This window comes from Eremothecium gossypii, chromosome VII (assembly GCF_000091025.4).
Source record: "Eremothecium gossypii ATCC 10895 chromosome VII, complete sequence".
Lineage (NCBI taxonomy): Eukaryota > Fungi > Ascomycota > Saccharomycetes > Saccharomycetales > Saccharomycetaceae > Eremothecium > Eremothecium gossypii.
In genome coordinates this window covers 897,393-915,150 of record NC_005788.4, presented here as the reverse complement: position 1 = coordinate 915,150, position 17,758 = coordinate 897,393, and the positions used below count along the sequence as shown (strand labels likewise).

At 55.4% G+C, this 17,758-nt stretch overlaps 9 protein-coding genes across 9 annotated transcripts; 3 read left to right on the top strand and 6 right to left on the bottom strand.

Annotated features, from left to right (window-relative positions):
* Nucleotides 1-44: 44 nt before the first annotated feature.
* On the bottom strand, nucleotides 45-2,720 carry FOX2 (bifunctional hydroxyacyl-CoA dehydrogenase/enoyl-CoA hydratase FOX2; the record flags this gene model as incomplete). Its single annotated transcript, NM_211668.1, has 1 exon — nucleotides 45-2,720. One exon carries the CDS (start codon nucleotides 2,718-2,720, stop codon nucleotides 45-47), a length of 2,676 nt encoding a protein of 891 aa, NP_986606.1.
* Nucleotides 2,721-3,107: 387 nt separating this feature from the next.
* On the bottom strand, nucleotides 3,108-4,522 carry APM3 (Apm3p; the record flags this gene model as incomplete). Its single annotated transcript, NM_211667.2, has 2 exons — nucleotides 3,108-4,428; nucleotides 4,488-4,522. 2 exons carry the CDS (start codon nucleotides 4,520-4,522, stop codon nucleotides 3,108-3,110), a joined length of 1,356 nt encoding a protein of 451 aa, NP_986605.2.
* A 438-nt stretch (nucleotides 4,523-4,960) lies between these two features.
* Nucleotides 4,961-8,293, top strand: SNF5 (Snf5p; the record flags this gene model as incomplete). The annotated part of the gene is made up of 1 exon (NM_211666.2): nucleotides 4,961-8,293. The coding sequence occupies one exon, from the start codon at nucleotides 4,961-4,963 to the stop codon at nucleotides 8,291-8,293; it is 3,333 nt and encodes a 1,110-aa protein (NP_986604.2).
* A 276-nt stretch (nucleotides 8,294-8,569) lies between these two features.
* On the top strand, nucleotides 8,570-9,427 carry BSD2 (Bsd2p; the record flags this gene model as incomplete). Its single annotated transcript, NM_211665.2, has 1 exon — nucleotides 8,570-9,427. The coding sequence occupies one exon, from the start codon at nucleotides 8,570-8,572 to the stop codon at nucleotides 9,425-9,427; it is 858 nt and encodes a 285-aa protein (NP_986603.2).
* Nucleotides 9,428-9,476: 49 nt separating this feature from the next.
* CTP1 (Ctp1p) lies at nucleotides 9,477-10,367 on the bottom strand (the record flags this gene model as incomplete). The annotated part of the gene is made up of 1 exon (NM_211664.1): nucleotides 9,477-10,367. The coding sequence occupies one exon, from the start codon at nucleotides 10,365-10,367 to the stop codon at nucleotides 9,477-9,479; it is 891 nt and encodes a 296-aa protein (NP_986602.1).
* Nucleotides 10,368-11,019: 652 nt separating this feature from the next.
* Nucleotides 11,020-12,027, top strand: LEU5 (coenzyme A transporter; the record flags this gene model as incomplete). The annotated part of the gene is made up of 1 exon (NM_211663.1): nucleotides 11,020-12,027. The coding sequence occupies one exon, from the start codon at nucleotides 11,020-11,022 to the stop codon at nucleotides 12,025-12,027; it is 1,008 nt and encodes a 335-aa protein (NP_986601.1).
* A 145-nt stretch (nucleotides 12,028-12,172) lies between these two features.
* On the bottom strand, nucleotides 12,173-13,525 carry TCD2 (tRNA threonylcarbamoyladenosine dehydratase; the record flags this gene model as incomplete). Its single annotated transcript, NM_211662.2, has 1 exon — nucleotides 12,173-13,525. The coding sequence occupies one exon, from the start codon at nucleotides 13,523-13,525 to the stop codon at nucleotides 12,173-12,175; it is 1,353 nt and encodes a 450-aa protein (NP_986600.2).
* Nucleotides 13,526-13,662: 137 nt separating this feature from the next.
* TFA1 (transcription factor TFIIE subunit TFA1) lies at nucleotides 13,663-15,108 on the bottom strand (the record flags this gene model as incomplete). Its single annotated transcript, NM_211661.2, has 1 exon — nucleotides 13,663-15,108. One exon carries the CDS (start codon nucleotides 15,106-15,108, stop codon nucleotides 13,663-13,665), a length of 1,446 nt encoding a protein of 481 aa, NP_986599.2.
* Nucleotides 15,109-15,434: 326 nt separating this feature from the next.
* MAE1 (malate dehydrogenase (oxaloacetate-decarboxylating)) lies at nucleotides 15,435-17,300 on the bottom strand (the record flags this gene model as incomplete). Its single annotated transcript, NM_211660.2, has 1 exon — nucleotides 15,435-17,300. One exon carries the CDS (start codon nucleotides 17,298-17,300, stop codon nucleotides 15,435-15,437), a length of 1,866 nt encoding a protein of 621 aa, NP_986598.2.
* Nucleotides 17,301-17,758: the final 458 nt, after the last annotated feature.

Below are 17,758 nucleotides of genomic sequence, written 5' to 3'. Positions count from 1 at the left end.
AACTGCATATAATCCTACCGGCTGGAAAACTGACCATAGAAGCCTCATAGCTTGGACTGGCTGCCCACAAGCTTGATAGCACTGTTGGTCAACACAGGCATATCTCTGTCGAGATCGATAGTCTCAAAGATAACGATGCCACCATCTTCCTTCCAGGCTCTAACCTTTAGCTTATCACCAGGGAAGACGAAGCTGGAGAATCTGGTCTTCAACTCATCATACTGGCCGAATTTCTCAAATAGGGCCTTGGCAGTGCATCCCAGGGAACACAACCCATGCAAGATAGGTTTTGGGAAGCGGGCAATACTGGAAACCTTTGGATCGATGTGTAGAGGGTTGTAGTCACCGGCCAATCTGTACAAAGCGGCCTGGTGAACACTGGTGTCAATCTCAGCTTCGAAGTCTGGCTCCCTGTCAGGGGAGGAGAAAGAAGTCGTAGAGAACGTTGGACGTTCAGTCAAAACCTTCTTGCTCTCAGGGACTTGTGCGCCTCTAACGAAATAAGAGCCCTCAGTGTAGGCAAGTTGCTTGTTCGTTTTGGCGTCAATAACCTTATAACCGATAACGATCAAAGCAGCCTTCTTGCCCTTGTTCGTAGACGCAACGGGTGCTGTCTCGACCTTCACGCTACCCTCAGTTGGAACTGGATACTGGTTCAGCTTCATATACTGTTCACCGTGAAGCAACATATTGTAGTCGAAGTTGTCCGCAAATGAAGGGAAGTCAACGAAGCCCGCGTTCATAGCTAGAACAATTGGGTAAGTTGAGAGAACTTGGAAGGCTGGGTGGTTCTCATAGACATACTTCAACTCCGTGGTGTTAGCGCCAAGACCAAGGTTGTAAATGATACTGTCGCGAGAAGTGTACTTTAGAGCACCAGTGCTGCTCTGAAGAGCGGTAGCAGTCATGATCGCCTTCATCATATCATTACCGGCCGCATCAATACTGGCTGGGTATGAAGGTTTAGAGAAGTCGGTGATAGTGGCCCAGTTGTCTCTAATGAACTCGGCAGTAGCCAACTCCAAACTGACAGCACCCTTGGCTCTCTGCCATCTGGTGTGGCCGATCCAGCCACCACCGACTTCAAACAGCGAACCGACACTCCGTCTGTACTTTCTTGCAAATTCGTTCGAGGCAAGCAAGACGACAAATGGAGAAACCTGACTAGGTTCAAAAGAGCTCTTGATCTCGGTCTCGCCGAAGATGGTCTTGGTCATGTTAGTGAAGGCGTGAGGAGCAATCACGTAAACTCTGATACCACGCTTGGCACCCTCAATGGCTAAAGACTTACTGAACCCCAAAACAGCAGCCTTGGCGGCAGAGTAGTTGGCCTGGCCAAAGTTACCGTAGATACCAGAGGTAGAAGTGGTATTAACAATAACACCAGAGCGCTGTTGCATGAAGATAGGCCATACAGCCTTGCTTAGTGCAAACACAGACAACAAATGCACCTGCAGGACGCTATTCCACTCATCGTCAGTCATCTTCACAAACGAGCGGTCACGCAAAATACCGGCATTGTTAACCAATACATCAACACGCTCGAAAGCCTTCATTGCAGTCTCCACGACGGCCGCGGCGTCGGTCACGATGTTGTGGCTGTCAGCGACCGCACGGCCTTCACCGTACTGGCTGTTGATCTCAGCAACCACGCCGTCAGCACCCTTTAGGTCGTTCACAACCACGCGGGCGCCGTACTTCGCAAACCAAAGAGCATGAGACCTGCCCAACCCGGCACCAGCACCGGTAATAATTACAACCTTGTCCTTCAAGGACTTCACCTGCACGCTGCCTTGCTCGTTAGGTGGCAACTGCCGCGCCTTGGAAATCAAATCGTTGTAGTCTGCTAGTTGGTAAGGGTGTTCAACAGCTTTGAAGGGCTTGTCCTTGAAATCCAGGACCTCAGGGAACTTGTGAAGAATGGCCTCAGGAGTAAACGTCTTCTCATCAGGGTTGAAAAGTCCGCCGGAGCTACGCTCCCACCTCACCTGCGTGTAATATCCAGCGCCTGGCTCAAATATGCTGTTGGTGACCTCGGTGTTCTCGTGAGTCAAGTACACAACCATGGGAACCACCTTCTCAGGGCCCATAACCCTGATCACGTGATCAGGAAGCAAACCCTCAGTCATTCTCGACCTGGCAATAGGCGCAATGACGTTGACCTTGATGTTGTACTTGTGCCCCTCCTTCGCGAGCGTCTCAGATAGCCCAACTAGACCCAGCTTGGCCGCGGAGTAGTTTGTCTGGCCAAAGTTACCGTACAAGCCGGCGGGCGACGCCGTGTTGACAATGCGCCCGTACTTCTGCTGCCTCATATAAGGCCATGCCGCTTTGCAGAGCTTGTATGACCCGTTTAGGTGCACGTCCACGACCGCGCTGAAGTTCTTCTCGGTCATCTTGGCAAAGGACCCGTCGCGCAAGATGCCCGCGTTGTTGACAATCACGTCCACACGCCCGAACGCGTCGATCGCAGTCTTCACGATCTTATCACCGTCCGTCACCGTGTCGTAGTTGGCCACCGCAGTGCCGCCGGCCTTGCGGATTTCCTCCACAACCTTGTCTGCAGCCCTTGTGTCATGCCCGGACCCGCCAAGCGTCCCCCCTAGGTCGTTCACCACCACCTTGGCCCCGCGCTTGGCGTAGTCCAGCGCGTACTCACGGCCCAGACCGCCTCCGGCACCCGTAATGATTACCACACGGTCGTTGAAAGTTAGCGACATATATACTGCGTTGGTTTACCTGCTGGATGTAGCCTGTAGCTGAGTGTGTAAGCTCGAAACTTTTTGCGCTAGCCTCACCACCCTGTTCTAGATTGCTCCGGCTATTAAGAGCACAGCTATAGCACTTATATACTTTTTGTATCGGATATCGGCAGTGGCCGAGGGACTCGCAATTACTGCGTGCAATCATGGACGTTACTACCCCAATACCCAACATCTCACCTTGTTGCCGGAAACAGGTTATATAATACAATATGTCTCCGTGATGTACAGGACTAATAGGCCCGAGCTTCGGTGGTTATCCGCGTAGTTCCGTTGGGCGATGAATGGCAGCGGATGCGAATGCCGAGTAGCCCTAGTCGGATGTGTGGCAACGGGCACGTGACACTATGCTCTAACGATGTAGTCACCGGCGCGGGAGGTGTATTTTACACCCTTGAACGGTTTCGACCCCGGGGGCAGATCGGAGAGAGCAATGGTGTCGACGCGAATGCCGCTGGGCAATTGGCCGACATGGCTGTAGCTTACCGCGAGATGGGACGGGAAGACGGGCGGGGCATGGGGAGTGGATTCCGGGTTCTCGACACAGCCTCTGAGGACGGGCACCGATCCGACAGCCGTCTGCTTGTCAAACGCCCAGACGCCGCGGACACGGGAGAGGTCGGACTCCCAGCCGCCGTGGGTGGTGCGTAGGATCTTGATCTTTGCAGCGTCTGATATGTCGGGGAAGTAGACGGTGATGCGCAAGTCCTCGATGGCGGCGACTTGCGTGGAATTGCCGATGATGACCTTGATCTCAAACTCGTCCCTGTGCTGCCCGAGGCCGGACGCCAGCGAGACTGTCACCAGACCGAGGTTGGTGAGGCGGCGGGCGGCCTGGCTTATGGCGCTGAGGTCGATGGCATACTCGGCAAGCGTGAACCGGCCGTCGGGTGGCACAAAGTTCATGGTGGCCACGCCAGCCTCGCCCAGCTCAACACAGCGGTGGAGCGCGGAGTTATCTAGGGGATGGCCGCTGGTCCGCAGCTTGAGCTGTACTGTCGGGTTGCCGGAAAGATAGCATTTGACATCGATTTTGCCACTAAGGGATCCGTTGATCAGCGTGAGCGACGAACCCTTCTGGCGCAGCGTGGCATTGACAGTCTCCACCAGGTCCACGTAGATTTCGTTATTGACGTAGCGGCAGTCGGCGGTGCGCCAGGGAACAGTTTGGCCTGCCTCGACCTTGCCTGTGGCGACCGGCGCCCCGAACAGCTGTTTCGAGTCCGCGTACTTGACGGTATTTGCCAGCGTCTTGGTCGCGCTGTTCAAGATGGTAGAGAGGTCGTTGCGGAGCGGAACCAGCTGCCGCAGGCGGTTCGAATCCGTCACCGCCACCTCCCCCGCATCTAGCATGGCGTGTAGCAGTAGTGCCAGCCGGTCTGCGTTGTTGACCAGTTTCTTGACCGTCAGTGCCTCCTTGTCAAAGTACTCAATCAGCACCTGGTGGTATTGTGCCAGGAACATTTGTGGCTCTAGGGGGTCCCCACACGCTTGGCACAGCGCCCAGTACCACAGCTTCTCAGGCCCCACCGCCTGCCGATACAGCGACATGTCCTTGCTTATCGCTACCATGGCGTCCATTGCCGCATCCCGACCTGCAATCTTGCTACATAGCTGCTGAAAAGTGGGAGCTTGCGATGTCAGCAGATATTCAAACACTAGGTTCCTGGCATTCCTGTTAGTAAAGTCCGGCTTGCGTTGTTCTGCTGCTCGCAGTTCACATACTTCTTGGAATCTGTAATGTAGATGCTAGTGTACATGGTATCACAGAAGCTGCACCGCAGAAGGAGAAAGAAGTGCACTCAATGCTTTAGGGCGGGTTATCAGTCGTGTGTTCCGCGGTTGATCATGGTTGAGCGCTTTCAGCTTGATCGCCCTTGATGGACCATGGACGTTACCCGGATGAACCATTACCCGGATTTACATCACGTGATTATCTTTGCAGTTTTACGAGTTGAAATATTGACCACACTTGAGCTTGCGCTAAACACACTACGCGTCACAGATTTGATCAATCGATTGCACTTATTAAAGTTAGGCTGCTTTCCGGTGTGCACACTAGCCAGGAGTTTGCAGCCATTGCTGGTTTTCTGTCCACCAGATTGATTCTTCGTTAGATTCGGCCCATCTACGTCCTGCACTATACATCAAGCGGAGACCCGATAGCCACGGAACAAGCAATACAACGCGTTAACAGCATGAACAATCAAAACCCTTTTGCAAATATCGGCACGCCCAGCTTTAACCTGTCGCAGATCCCGCAGCACATTCTACAAAGTCTCACACCGATGCAGTTGCAGATGATACAACAGCGGCATCGTCAGATTCTAATGCAGAGACAACAGCACCAGATGGGCGCGGGCGGAGCGGCTGGAGCGGCTAGCTCTGCGGAGGGCATCGGCAACCAGGACGGCCACCAGGCCGGCTCACAGCACCAGTCACCGAACGTGATGACACCTGTGGGCGCGGGAGGGATGGGCACTCCTGGGATGAGCGGAATGATGGAGCGCTCGGGAAGTAACCAGGGCGTATACCTGAATGTCGCGCAGAAGGCACAGCTGCTGAAAGCTCAGCAGCAGCAACTAGCTCTAATGCAACAGCAGCAAATACAACAAGCACAGGCGCAGCAGTCGCCGCAGGCGCAACAGGCGCAACAAGGCCTTCATAATCAGCAAGCACAGCATTCTCCCCGCAATGCACAGGTGAAACAGGCTCAGCAGTCACATCAAGTTCAGGCCCAGCAAAGTCAGCAGAATCAACCGTCACAGCAGACTCAACAAGTCCAGCAGATGCTACAACGCCAACAGCAGCAGCAGGAGACACAGCGCCAACAGAAGCAGCAACAACAACAGCAGCAACTGAGTCAATCTCCGCAGCCTGGTCAATCACCGGTGGTGACACCATCAATTAATCTCCCGGTGCAGATTGCCCAGCTGCCGCCACATCTACAGTTGCAATGGCTAAACAACCTGAAGCAGCAGGCCATATCCAAGAATAACGGTAATGCCGTCGCGATGATAACGCAACTACAGCAGCAAGTTCAGATGAGTATCCAGCAGAAACAGCAGCAGCAACAACAACATCAACAACAACAACAACAACAACAACAACATCAACAACAACAAAATCAACAACATCAACAACAACAACATCAACAACAACAACATCAACAACAACATCAACAAAATCAACTACAACAAAAACAGCAGCAGCAGCAGCAACAACAACAACAACAAAATCAACAACATCAACAGCTGCAACAACAACAACTGCAACAACAGCCACAACAACAACCACAACAACCACAACAACCACAACAACCACAACAACCACAACCACAACCACAACCACAACCACAACCACAACCACAACAACCACAACAGCCACAACAGCAATCACAACAACATCAGCAGCAGCAACAACAACAACTGCAACAACAACTACAACCACAACCACAACCACATCATCATCATCATCATCAACAACAAAAACAACAACTACAACAACAGCAACAACAACAACTACAACAACAACAACAACAACAACAACAAAATCAACAACATCAACAACATCAACAACAAAATCAACAACATCAACATCAACAGCAACAGCAACATCAACAGCAACAGCAACAGCAGCAGCAATCACCGCAGCAACAATCACCGCAGTCCCAGGTTCACGGGAATCTGCCTGACCTTTCCAAGGGCGGCATGTCTCCGTCGATGCAAATGTCACCCAATCCGCAGGCGCAGGGGCCACAACCCACACAACAAGTGCCTCATTATATGTCGCATCTGCCTTCCGGCTCCCAAATACCGCGCCAATCAACACCACAGTCTTCAGGCACTCCACAGCCGTTACAGAAGCAGCTGCTGCCTCAGGGCCAAATGGGCACCGTGAATCATGCTTCTGAGCATAGCAATAACCTACAAATCTCATCTTCGGTACCGCCAAATGTGTCCGTGTCCCATATGGGCACTTCAACTGAAGCTGATCTGCCAAAGTTTCAGACAATATACGAAGATCCAAAGGAAACACTACTAACGTCCTCCGATGCCTGGTCTCGTTCTTTGAAAGCACAGAACATAGATCCACCGTCGGATCTCCTCCTCTATGAACAGATCATATCCCGCGACCAGCTGAACTCTTTGCAATTAGTAAGGGAGCGTAATGGATACGAGCCTATGAGTAAGTTTGGATTCAGTAATAAGGAATACCTCACGCGGCTGCTGCAGGATCTTAATTACTACAAAGAACTCAAAAATACCCGCATGAAGTCCATTACAAATACCTCACAGGGCACCGTATCAAAGAGCATTTGGGGGGACGGATACTCGGGGTATGGTAACGGCTTCACCAATACTGTGACGAATGTGGTCATTGGCGGCGAGCTGAGCGGCGAATACATCTCCCTCAATGATGTCTACGATGTCACAATGCAGCACGATATCGAGGAACTCGTGCCGATCCGGCTTGAGTTTGACACGGAGCGCGATCGTTTCTCCCTGCGTGATACCTTCATTTGGAACAAAAACGAAAAGCTGGTCAAGTTGGAGGAATTTGTAATGCGCACACTCGAGGACTATCGTTTTGCTCAGCCCACGCAGTACTGTGATGCCGTGCTGAACGCCATCAGGGAGCAGCTCAACGAGTTCCAGACAAACCCTTTCAAGCACATACGGAACGCCAACCGCATCGGGGGGGACGACCTGCGTATCAAAATCCGCCTCGACATTGTGGTCGGCCAGAACGAGCTCCTCGATACCGTCGAGTGGGACATCTCCAACCCTGATAACGACCCAGAGGAGTTCGCGCAGGTCATGTGCGAAGAGCTGCAACTGCCCGGGGAGTTCATGACGGCGATCGCCCACTCCATCCGCGAGCAGGTCCACGTCTACCACAAGGCCCTGGCGCTCATTGGCTACAAATTCGACGGCTCCTTCATCGACGACGACGACATCCGGTCCCGCTTTTTACCTGTTATCACGCTCGATGAGGTCTTCCGCGCCTCATCCGATTGCAAGACCTACACCCCCAACCTCCTGGAGATCTCAGCTCCCGAGCTCGAGCGCCTGGAAAAGGACAAGGACCGCGACACCCGCCGCAAGCGCCGCCAAGGCCGCTTCAACCGTCGCGGCGCCGTCGCGTTTCCCGACGCCATGCCCGACCTCAATGACATCCCCAAGACCTTTCGCATCCCTGTGCCGTCTACTATCCTGCCCGGCGGCGTCGACCTCGGCCCTCCGGTCGGCTCCTACACCGTCGTGTCTACTTCCTCGCAGCAGCCCCGCCCGCCAAAGCCGCGCCCCGTCGAGGCCCCGTGCCGCATCATTACACATGAGCGCGGCCGTAGCCTGCTATTAAGCATCCGCCTGCGCGCGCCCGTGGCCACGGCCCAGAAGGCCCCGGCCACCGCTCCCGGCGTGGCCCCGGCTGTCCCGCCGGTTGTCTTATCCGATAACCCCACGCCTCCATATCCATATGCCGTGCCATCTCAACTCGATGCCCAAGACTCACCACGTCACAGGTGATGTCACGTGTTGTGTCTCCGTCCAAGATGTCCTCTTCTGGTTTTCGCAGCAGGCGTCTTTGGCGATGCTGCCAGCGCATGGTGCAACTTGATGCGTGAACTTTCTCTGTACTTCTAGCTAGCGACTGAGCGTTTTGTAACATTATCCATCCATAATCACGACAGGTACTGAAGCTGCCGCGGACCGACACAACTGCAAGAGGAAAAAGGTCCGCGTTACAAAGCTGGCTCGCTTTTTGCTGCGCCGCGGGATAGCTATCATACCATACACACAGAAATGAGCGATAACGTAGTCATAGGCCCGAGCTCACAGCCACACGAGCGCGAGGACACTGAACAGCTGCTGGAGCAGCCGGCAGGGCCGGCAACCGGGCGCGAGGCGTTCAAGACAAAGCTGCGGCGGCACCTAGACGTGGTGGCACGCCACTTCAATATACTTGACCGACTATTCAAGCGACAGCCGGGCGCGGAGGCCGGGGTGCAGTTTGGCGCGCACGCAGACGGGGTGTTCAGCAACCTCACAGCCAAGCCGGACCGCGGGCACGAGGCGGTGGACGGTGACAAGCCTCCGACGTACGATGAGGCGGCGGCCGATGTGGTGCCGCCCTACTACGGCATCGACGACGAGGGCGTGGCGTTGTACTATAACGAGATATGTATCGACGGGCTTCCGGTCGGTAACGCCGTGAACTTCCTCTGGAACTTGATCATCAGCGCGAGCTTCCAGTTTGTGGGCTTTCTGTTGACATACATCCTCCACACCTCGCATGCGGCGCGCCAGGGCTCGCGCTTTGGCCTCGGCCTGACCTTCGCGGGATACGGGTACAGCATGATTCCTAGCGACGTGACGAGCAAGGTCGGCAAGGACCGCGACATCGCGCGCGTGGAGCTGGACGACCCCAACGAATTCGAAGATTCGCACCTGTACTCGCCGCTGGCGCAGCCGGCGCAGGACCGCTTCGAATCACAGCTCTCGCACGGGCTGATGGAAAAACGGCGCAGCATTCCGGCGCTCGCGATCGTGCTAGAGATTTTGGGGCTTGCAATTATGTGCAAAAGCGTGTACGACTACATTGTGGTCAAGCGCATGGAGCGCCGCTTCCTTACTGCGAGCGACGGCGAGAGCCCCGCATAGATGTTTAGATAACTTATATATCCCTCATTGATCTTCGGGTGGGCCCGTGCTAGGGCAGCAGCACCAGCAGTTTCTCGTACGCCGTGAAGACGATGCCGCCAGAGAGCACCAGACGCCCCAGGCGCGGCGTGGCGCCGCGCCAGAGCGCGCGCACGCCCTCCTCGCGCACCACCGCCCGGAAGCATCCCACGGTCGAGCCGTAGCGCGCCGCATCCAGCGCCTGCATGCGCGTCTTGACCGTGTCAACGGGCATCGTTGCGTACACCGTTACGATGCCGCTGAGCGCGCCCACCAGAAACGTCTGGCCGCTGCCCAGCGGCTGGTCCGCGGGCGTGCCCGCGTACCGCTGCACCGCCTGCTTCAGCTGCGTGTAGCAGCCAAAGCGCACCGCCTGGTTCGACGCCTGCCGCAGAGCCACCGGCACCAAGCCGCCGTACAGGCCCCGCAGTCCTAGCTCCCGTAGCAGTAGCGCGTAGTTGCGCGCGGCCCCGCGGCCGTTGTGCTGGTACCGCGGCCGCGCCGCCTGCCGGTCGTCGATCAGCGCGGTCTTGACCGCCTCGAACGGCGTCACCGCCAGAACCGATTCCAGCAGCCCCGCGCCCAGGCCCGCCAGCATCCCGCGCGGCCCGCTCAGCGCCCCGCGCTCGTCCTGCAGCGCCCGCCGCAGCGCGTCGAACCCCAGGAACCGCACGCCCGCCTTGCACGTGTTCCCTACCACAAACGCAGGACAGCCCACGTACAGCGCCCCCGCGCCCTGTGTCCGCGCCGTCCGGTACAGCAGCACCAGCGGGTTCCGCGACTCGCCCGAGCCCTGCTGCGCCAGCTGCAGCCGCGTCTTCGCAAACTCGAACGGATAGGTCACACAGCCCTCGATCGCGCCCGCCGCGGCCCCCGCTACAAACGAGCGCGCCGCGTCTGCGCCTTCTCTGCTTCGCGCCATCGCCCACCCGCTGCCCGCTGCCCGCTGCCCGCCCGGGGCCTCTTATGTAACTTCACCTCCGCGCATTCCGCCGGAATCCGCGCCGTGACTCAGCGCGCGCGCGCCAACACGAACTCCCGCTGCGCACCGCCGCAGCCACGCGCCGCCAGCCGCCGCGGGTGGCGCTAACTCGTGCCCTACGTCCAAGTCACGGCCTTCCCCGCAGCGGCGCCGGGCTTTTAAGCGCACAGGCGGCGCTCGGCGCCTCTACAAGCGCCACCCCCAGGCCATAAAGTCCTCGGTGGGCTCCGCGCAGCCGATAGCGCGGCTTTGTGGCCCGCTGAGCTCGCTAATTCGGCTCAGCGGGCCAGTTCTACTGGTCATCGCCAGGCTGACACACCGGGGATTCACTACTGGCACTGTGAAAAAATGCTTCGATTTGCTTCACAAGGCATTAGCGAACCATCTAGTACAGGAAGCTCGGGCAGTTTAACTTCGGAAACGACTGAATTGCATCCACACTGTGCGACGTTGCACTGGGAGTACCAGAATATTGTCAGTGGGAAGCGGGCAGGAGCAGGAGCACAGTACTAGCAGACCGGAGGGAGCAGCAGCGAGGTTTGCGACTGTGACAAAGCTGGGGACTTCGGTTGCGGCAGCAGGAGGTTCTGACATGTCGGGTAGGCAGCGGGGTAGCGGGCCGGTGGACAAGAGCAGCGTGGACTACATTGTCAAGTCCGGGTTGGCGGGGGGGATAGCCGGGTCGTGCGCGAAGACGCTGGTTGCGCCGCTGGACCGGATCAAAATCCTGTTCCAGACTTCGAACCCGCAGTTCGCGCAGTTTGCCGGGTCTATGGGGGGTCTGGTGCGCGCGAGCAAGTACATTATGGCGCACGACGGGCCCCGGGGGTTCTTCCAGGGGCATTCTGCGACGCTGCTGCGGATTTTCCCCTACGCGGCGATCAAATTCATCGCATACGAGCAGATCCGGAGCGTGGTGATTCCGACGTGGCGGCACGAGTCGCACTGGCGGAGGCTGCTGAGCGGGTCGCTGGCCGGGCTGTGCTCGGTTTTTGTGACGTACCCGCTGGACCTTGTGCGCGTGCGCCTGGCGTACGTGACGGAGCGGCACGACGCGAAGGTGCGCAAGATCATGGCCTGCATATACAACGAGCGCCCGTCGGAGGCGCTGCGCAAGTGGTACATTCCGCAGTGGTTTGCGCATTGGAGCAACTTCTACCGGGGCTACACGCCCACCGTCATCGGGATGATCCCCTACGCAGGCGTGTCATTCTTTGCGCATGACCTCTGCCAGGACATCTTTCGACACCCGATGCTGGAGCCATATTCTGTTCTTTCGCCAGGGGGCTCGAGTGCATACGACCGGACTGTTCCGCTGAAGACATGGGCGCAGCTGGTGGCTGGGGGGTTGGCTGGAATGGCCTCCCAGACGGCGGCATACCCGTTCGAGATAATCAGGCGTCGGCTCCAGGTGTCTGCGATAACCGATCCGACCAGGCGACACTTTGTCGGCATTAACGAAATAGCCAAGATTATATACACCGAGGGCGGATGGCGCGGATTCTTTGTTGGTTTGAGCATAGGGTACATCAAGGTAACGCCGATGGTCGCGTGCTCATTCTTCATTTACGAGCGGACCAAGTGGTATCTTCAGATATAGTTTGTACAGGCAGTAAGCTGCCAAACATACGCACCATAGCTAAAGGACCAGTGTCATCTCTTGTAAATATAAGTATGTAATTGGGATGAATAAAGTCACTTTTATGCATTCTATGACGGTGCGTCAGCTGCCATAGTTCTAGGCTCTATCGGAACTGTGAGTAGTAATTCTCCTCCTGCAGGCGCTGGTGGACCAGCGCGATGACTTCAGGGCTGTACACGTCCTCCAAGCGCTCGTCGCCGTTCAGGATGCGCGCCTCGTGCGCGGTCTGCTCTTCCTTCGTCAGCAGGACAACGTTCTGGAGTGACACCGGCTGCGACGGGTCCCACTTAGATAGTGTGAGCCGCGTGGAGTAGCCGCTAACCGGCGATTTCCCTCTATAGACCTCCTCCACCAGGTAGGCGACGTCAGCCACGGAAACGGGAACCCTCTGGTCTGGCATGCCAATTCGGGACATCTGGCCCGCCAATGAGTGATAAATCCCGTCATAGAGCTTTATTCTATTTTTGCCCTCGATTGGTTCCATTGGGTAGCCGGCAATGGAGCACAAGACCCACGTAGCGATTGTCAAGCCGAACACGCCCGGCATGGTTCCCAACACGGGTAGCACCCGGACACGGAAGTCCTTTAGCGCACTCAGTTCATCCACCTTCCCCATCAGGTACTGTTCCTCTGGTAACGGCAGCAGCTTAGCCTTCTTGGGGTCAGGCTTTTCCGCACTGAATACTACAGGTATTCCCTTCGTGATGCCCCGCTGCTTCAGTCTTCTCCGGACAGAGCGAGATAGGGAGTCTTCCTCCGTGGTGCTCAAGTCGCCCACGTTAATTCTGGTTGGGTCCGATTTGGTAGCGGCTCCCATGGAGGAGATGAGCGGAATGCCCTTACGGTAGACATACTCCAGAAGATCGACCTTTGTGCTGATGTTGTCAATACAGTCAATGACAAAGGTAGGTTTATCTTGTCCGTCGTTCCCAAATATCAGGCGTTCTGCGCTGTCTATATGCCAAAGCTCATTTACCGCCTCAATCTCACACCACGGCGCAATCTTGAGTAGATGCGACTTCAAGACCTCAACCTTGGAATGCCCGACATCGTTCAACGTGGCGCAACTATGCCGATTTAGGGAGCTGAGTGAGACCTGGTCAAAATCGATAACCTTAATCTTTCTGCAACCAGAACGTACGAGCATTGTCACCACCCAGGAACCGACTCCACCTGCGCCCACCACTATGAAGTACTGTTCCTGTAGTCGTGCCATACCGTCTTCGCCCAAAAATGCGTAGTTCCGAGCTAACTGCTCCCGATATAATTCCTCATCGTACGCCCTAGACTCACGAATCCGTTTGGCCAGTCTTACGTCCTTCTCCTCCCCAGAAATGCTCCTGCTAGTGTTCTGCTTAGCTGCATAGAGGCGATATACGGCTTCGACAGACTTTATCGTAACTAGAGTCGCAACAGCAGTGCCTAGTACCCACTTCACCTTCTCATTAAAGCTCATAGTCCTTAAAATCACTTAGAAGAACTAGACACACTGCTTTAGTCACTACTGGCTGGTCATGGAGTTGAGATGAGCTTTTGACATCTCCAAAAAAAAAAAAAAAAAAAAAAAAAAAAAAATGCAATATACGGGTACAACTATACATCTTCGAACTCAGCATCAGATTCTTCTTCATTTTCGCTGAAGGTCTGCTTAGTATTGCTGCTAGCTGATGAGAAGTTCGTGCCGGTGGCTGTGTTCGGAGTTCTATCTTTCGAGAAGTCCTGGGTTGGATCTTTTGCGCCGACATTGTCAAGTTCAATATCTTCTAGATCAGCCATATCCACGTCTTCGTCTTCACCGTCATTTTCTGCGATGACATCCTCGAATTCCTCTTCTTCCTCTTCCTCTTCCTCGTCATCACCATCCTCCATGGCTTGCTTCTTGGCGAGCTTCGCGTAGTATTCAGCAAGTGTGCGTTCAGCCTCTGTGTTCGCCATATTCTGCTGGTTTTGAGCGGTGAACTGGTCTTCAAGGTCGTCACCTAGCTCAGCAGAGAGTTTGGTTTCTGGCGGCTGCAAAAAGCCGGAGGTTTCCTCGTCTTTGACCTCTGTAGTAGCGACACTGGCTGCGCTCTGCGCGGGGTCGTCTTCTTCCCCGTCCAGGCGGCCGAGACTCTTGCCGATGGCACTTTTCTCGTGCCACGAAGGGAGTGCGTTCTGTTTGCGCTTTTCCTCAGCTTTGCGCTCCTGAAGCTCTTTCTGAGCCTGTTCGTCACTGGCGGTCGTGATGTTAACATGCAATGTGGCCTGCGATCTGGCACCAGCCCGTCTGCTGCTTTCGTTGTCCAAAGCCTCGCCGGGAGTAAACATCTTGCTGCGGCGGGTCCGTGGGTTGACGGTATACGATGCAGCGGAGTTGTTCTGTGGAGGAATCAACCGGGCGAGGGCAGTTTCGAAGGTGTTCTCCTCGATCATCGAGTCGTCGATTTTCTTCAAGTAGTCAATAATCGGTTGGACCTGATCCATCAGCCTGTTAAGCCTCATCTGTTTCTCCTTGGATTTCTTTCCGGAGTCGTCCTCAATCAGAGGCTCCTCGCACAGGCTGCACAAAAACTGCGTCTTCTCGAAGTTCAGCAGGGATATCGCCTCGAGCTGACTGTACTTCGCGTGGCACACCGGGCACATGTATCCTTGCGGAGCACTGTTTTTGTCTAGGTCGTCCTTCATCTTCGAAACCAGCTGATGCACCTTCCACTTGATGGCGTCGATCGCCTGCGGGTATTTGATGTAGTAATAGTACCGCCGCAGACTTCTGGAGTTGTATGCAAACTCCTGCTGGGAGTGGCTCGCAACAAGCATATCGTCCACTAGAGTCGTGATGAGCGAACGCAGCTCCGGCCGCTTGATCCCCAGCAGATGAGCTAAATCCTCTTCCGACAAGACAGAATGGAACATGATTGCGTCCAGAACAAGCACATACGAGTTCGAGTAGAAGCCCCGGACTACAAACTGCAGCAGACTTTTAACAGTGTCATCAATAGGCCTATCCATTTCTCTTTTGCCGATACCTGTACAGCTCGAAGCTGATATTTTAGATATCATTCAGTTGAGAAGACGAGCTCCTTTAACTTCAACATTATTCGTGGTGCAGAGATGTTACGGTAAGTAACGAAAGATCATAGTCATCGACTACTACTGATGGACGGCGTATGCGCCAAAGAATGGTAATTAGCACTAGTGCAGGATCTATAAGACTTATTTTAATATTTAAATGAATCTTTGGCAAGTTTTCAGAAGCCCGGGCCCTACCAGAAAACCGCTGCCGCGGATGTCAGCGACGCTGAACCTTCTGGTAGACTGAGGGATATGAATTTCCCATGGAAAAGGTCAGGAAGGGTGAGGCTTCCTGCCCTATGCATACCGGTATTTCAGTGTTGGAAAGTGTGAACAGAAGGGTCGTGCTGCACCTTCAGCAACGGCCTGTACACCGGCTTCCACATCTGGACCTTGACCCACTCCAGACATTTGTCAAAGTCTCTTGGGACCCTGACGCGCTCGCCCAGGGTGCTGTTGGGAACTGCCTCATGTTCGACACGAGCAAGGCCCTCCTCGAGCGCTTGCAGGATGACAGCGGTGGCAACCTTCGCTGAAGTGTCGTTGATGACTTCCAAAGGCGGCAGGAGGCCTGGCCTGGAGTCGCCTGGCTTCAAAGGCGACAGAGAAGCCAACTGGTCCACGGCCGCGGAGATCATCTTGTCGCTGATAATAGTTGCACGGGCAAGCACGGCGCCCAAGCCGATACCAGGGAAAGAGAAGCAGTTATTGTTCTCGGAGATGCGGTATCCGTTGACTGGATGGAAGGGGGAACCGGTGGCAACCAATGCCTGGTAGTTTGTCCACTCGAGCAAATCCTCTGGTACCGCTTCGTGCAGTCTCGTAGGGTTGGATAGAGGGAAGATGATGGGGCGTTCATTGTGTTTATGCATTTCCTGGACAACCGCCTTGTTGAATGCACCAGCCTGGGTGGAACATCCGATCAGACAGGTAGGTTTGATACGGGAAACAACCTCGACCAGTGATTTGGTGTTGACGCCCTCCCACTCATCGTCTGGCTTGGCGTATGCCTGCTGAGCGCGCGTAGAGCCAGCCCTCATCGAATCCATGATCAAACCCCGTCTGTCCATAGTGAAGATCTTAGAACGCGCCTCATCGACGGAGGCACCGTAGGAGACCATATGGTTTACAATTTGGTCCGCAATCCCAATTCCGGCAGAGCCAGCGCCATAGACTAGCACCTTCGAGTCCAGAAGATTTCTGTCGGTATGCTTTAGTGCGGCCAAAAATGAAGCCATCACGACGGCGCCGGTGCCCTGAATATCGTCGTTAAAGCACGGAAGCTCGTTCCGGTACCGGTCCAACAGCGGCCGGCCATTTTCTACTCCAAAGTCCTCAAAGTGCAGCACAGCGCTGGGGAAGCGCTTCTTGAGAGCCTTGATGAACTTGTCCAGGAACTCGTCGTACTGCTTGCCACGGACACGTGCAAAGCGGTTACCCATGTAAAGCTCATCGCGCGCCAGCTTCTTGTTGTTCGTCCCCACATCCAAGGTCACGGCCATTACCCGTCCAGGGTGAATGCCACCGCACAAGGTCATGAGAGCTAGCTTGGAAATCGCAATCCGAATGCCGCCGATGCCCTGGTCGCCGATGCCCAGGATTCCCTCACCATCGGACACAACCACATAGTCAACGTCCTTATCCTCGCCGTAGGATGCCAGCCGCTCCTCGATGGAGTCGGGCTCAGTGATGTCCAGGAACACACCCTCGGGCCTCCGGAACCGGTGTGAGTATGCGGCAATCGCATCACCTTCGGTCGGCGTGTAAATGATAGGCACCAGCTCCCGAATGTGCCTCCGCACCAGCTCGAAAAACAGCACCTTGTTCTGCATCCGCATTGACGTCATGAAGTCGTTTTTGGCCAACGGCGTCTTCAAGTAGCACAACTGCTTGTACGCACGCTCGACCTGCTCGTCCAGCGTGTTCACCTGTGGCGGCAGCAAGCCCTCCAGTCCGAAAGCCGCGCGCTCCTCCTGCGTGAAGGCCGAGCCCTTGTTGAACAGCGGCGAGTTGAGCAGCTGCATGCCGGAGAGCGGGCACTCGATGGGCCCGTCTACCGACAGCCGCGTCACAAGCGGCTTGCTCATCAGTCTCTTCGCCTCCCGGCCTACCGGGATCCCTGTTGCTACCGCAGACGCCGCCGCGCCCCGACTGCTGAACCGTCTAATGCACCGCAACATAGCGCCAAATCCTCCAGCGACCTAACTCAGGCTAACTTGCTGGGCTGGCTAAAGCCACCAGGCTTACCTATATAAAAGAAAAAATCGCCCGTCGACAAGGACGAGACCGGTCTCCTCCGACTGGCGCGATGCCGGGCTCTGACAACCGGTAAAAGAAACTTGCTGCGATGAGCTAAAGGGACGCCGTCTTCGGAACAACCTCGGCGGAAAAGAAAAAAGGAACGCCGCAGAGTGCCTACGCCCCACCGCTTCCCGACCGGTTCCGACACCTCAACGGCGTCATAGTGAGGCCGAAGCCCCATCGCAGATACCATTGTGCCCGTCGCATACTATGCCAGTGCCAAGTGTTCGATGCAACACATCGTGGCCGTTTATATGATCAATCGAGGTGCATATTTTTTCGACGCAGCCAATTTTCCGGTTCGAGACCCTGCATTCAGTCAGTCAGCCGAACCAAA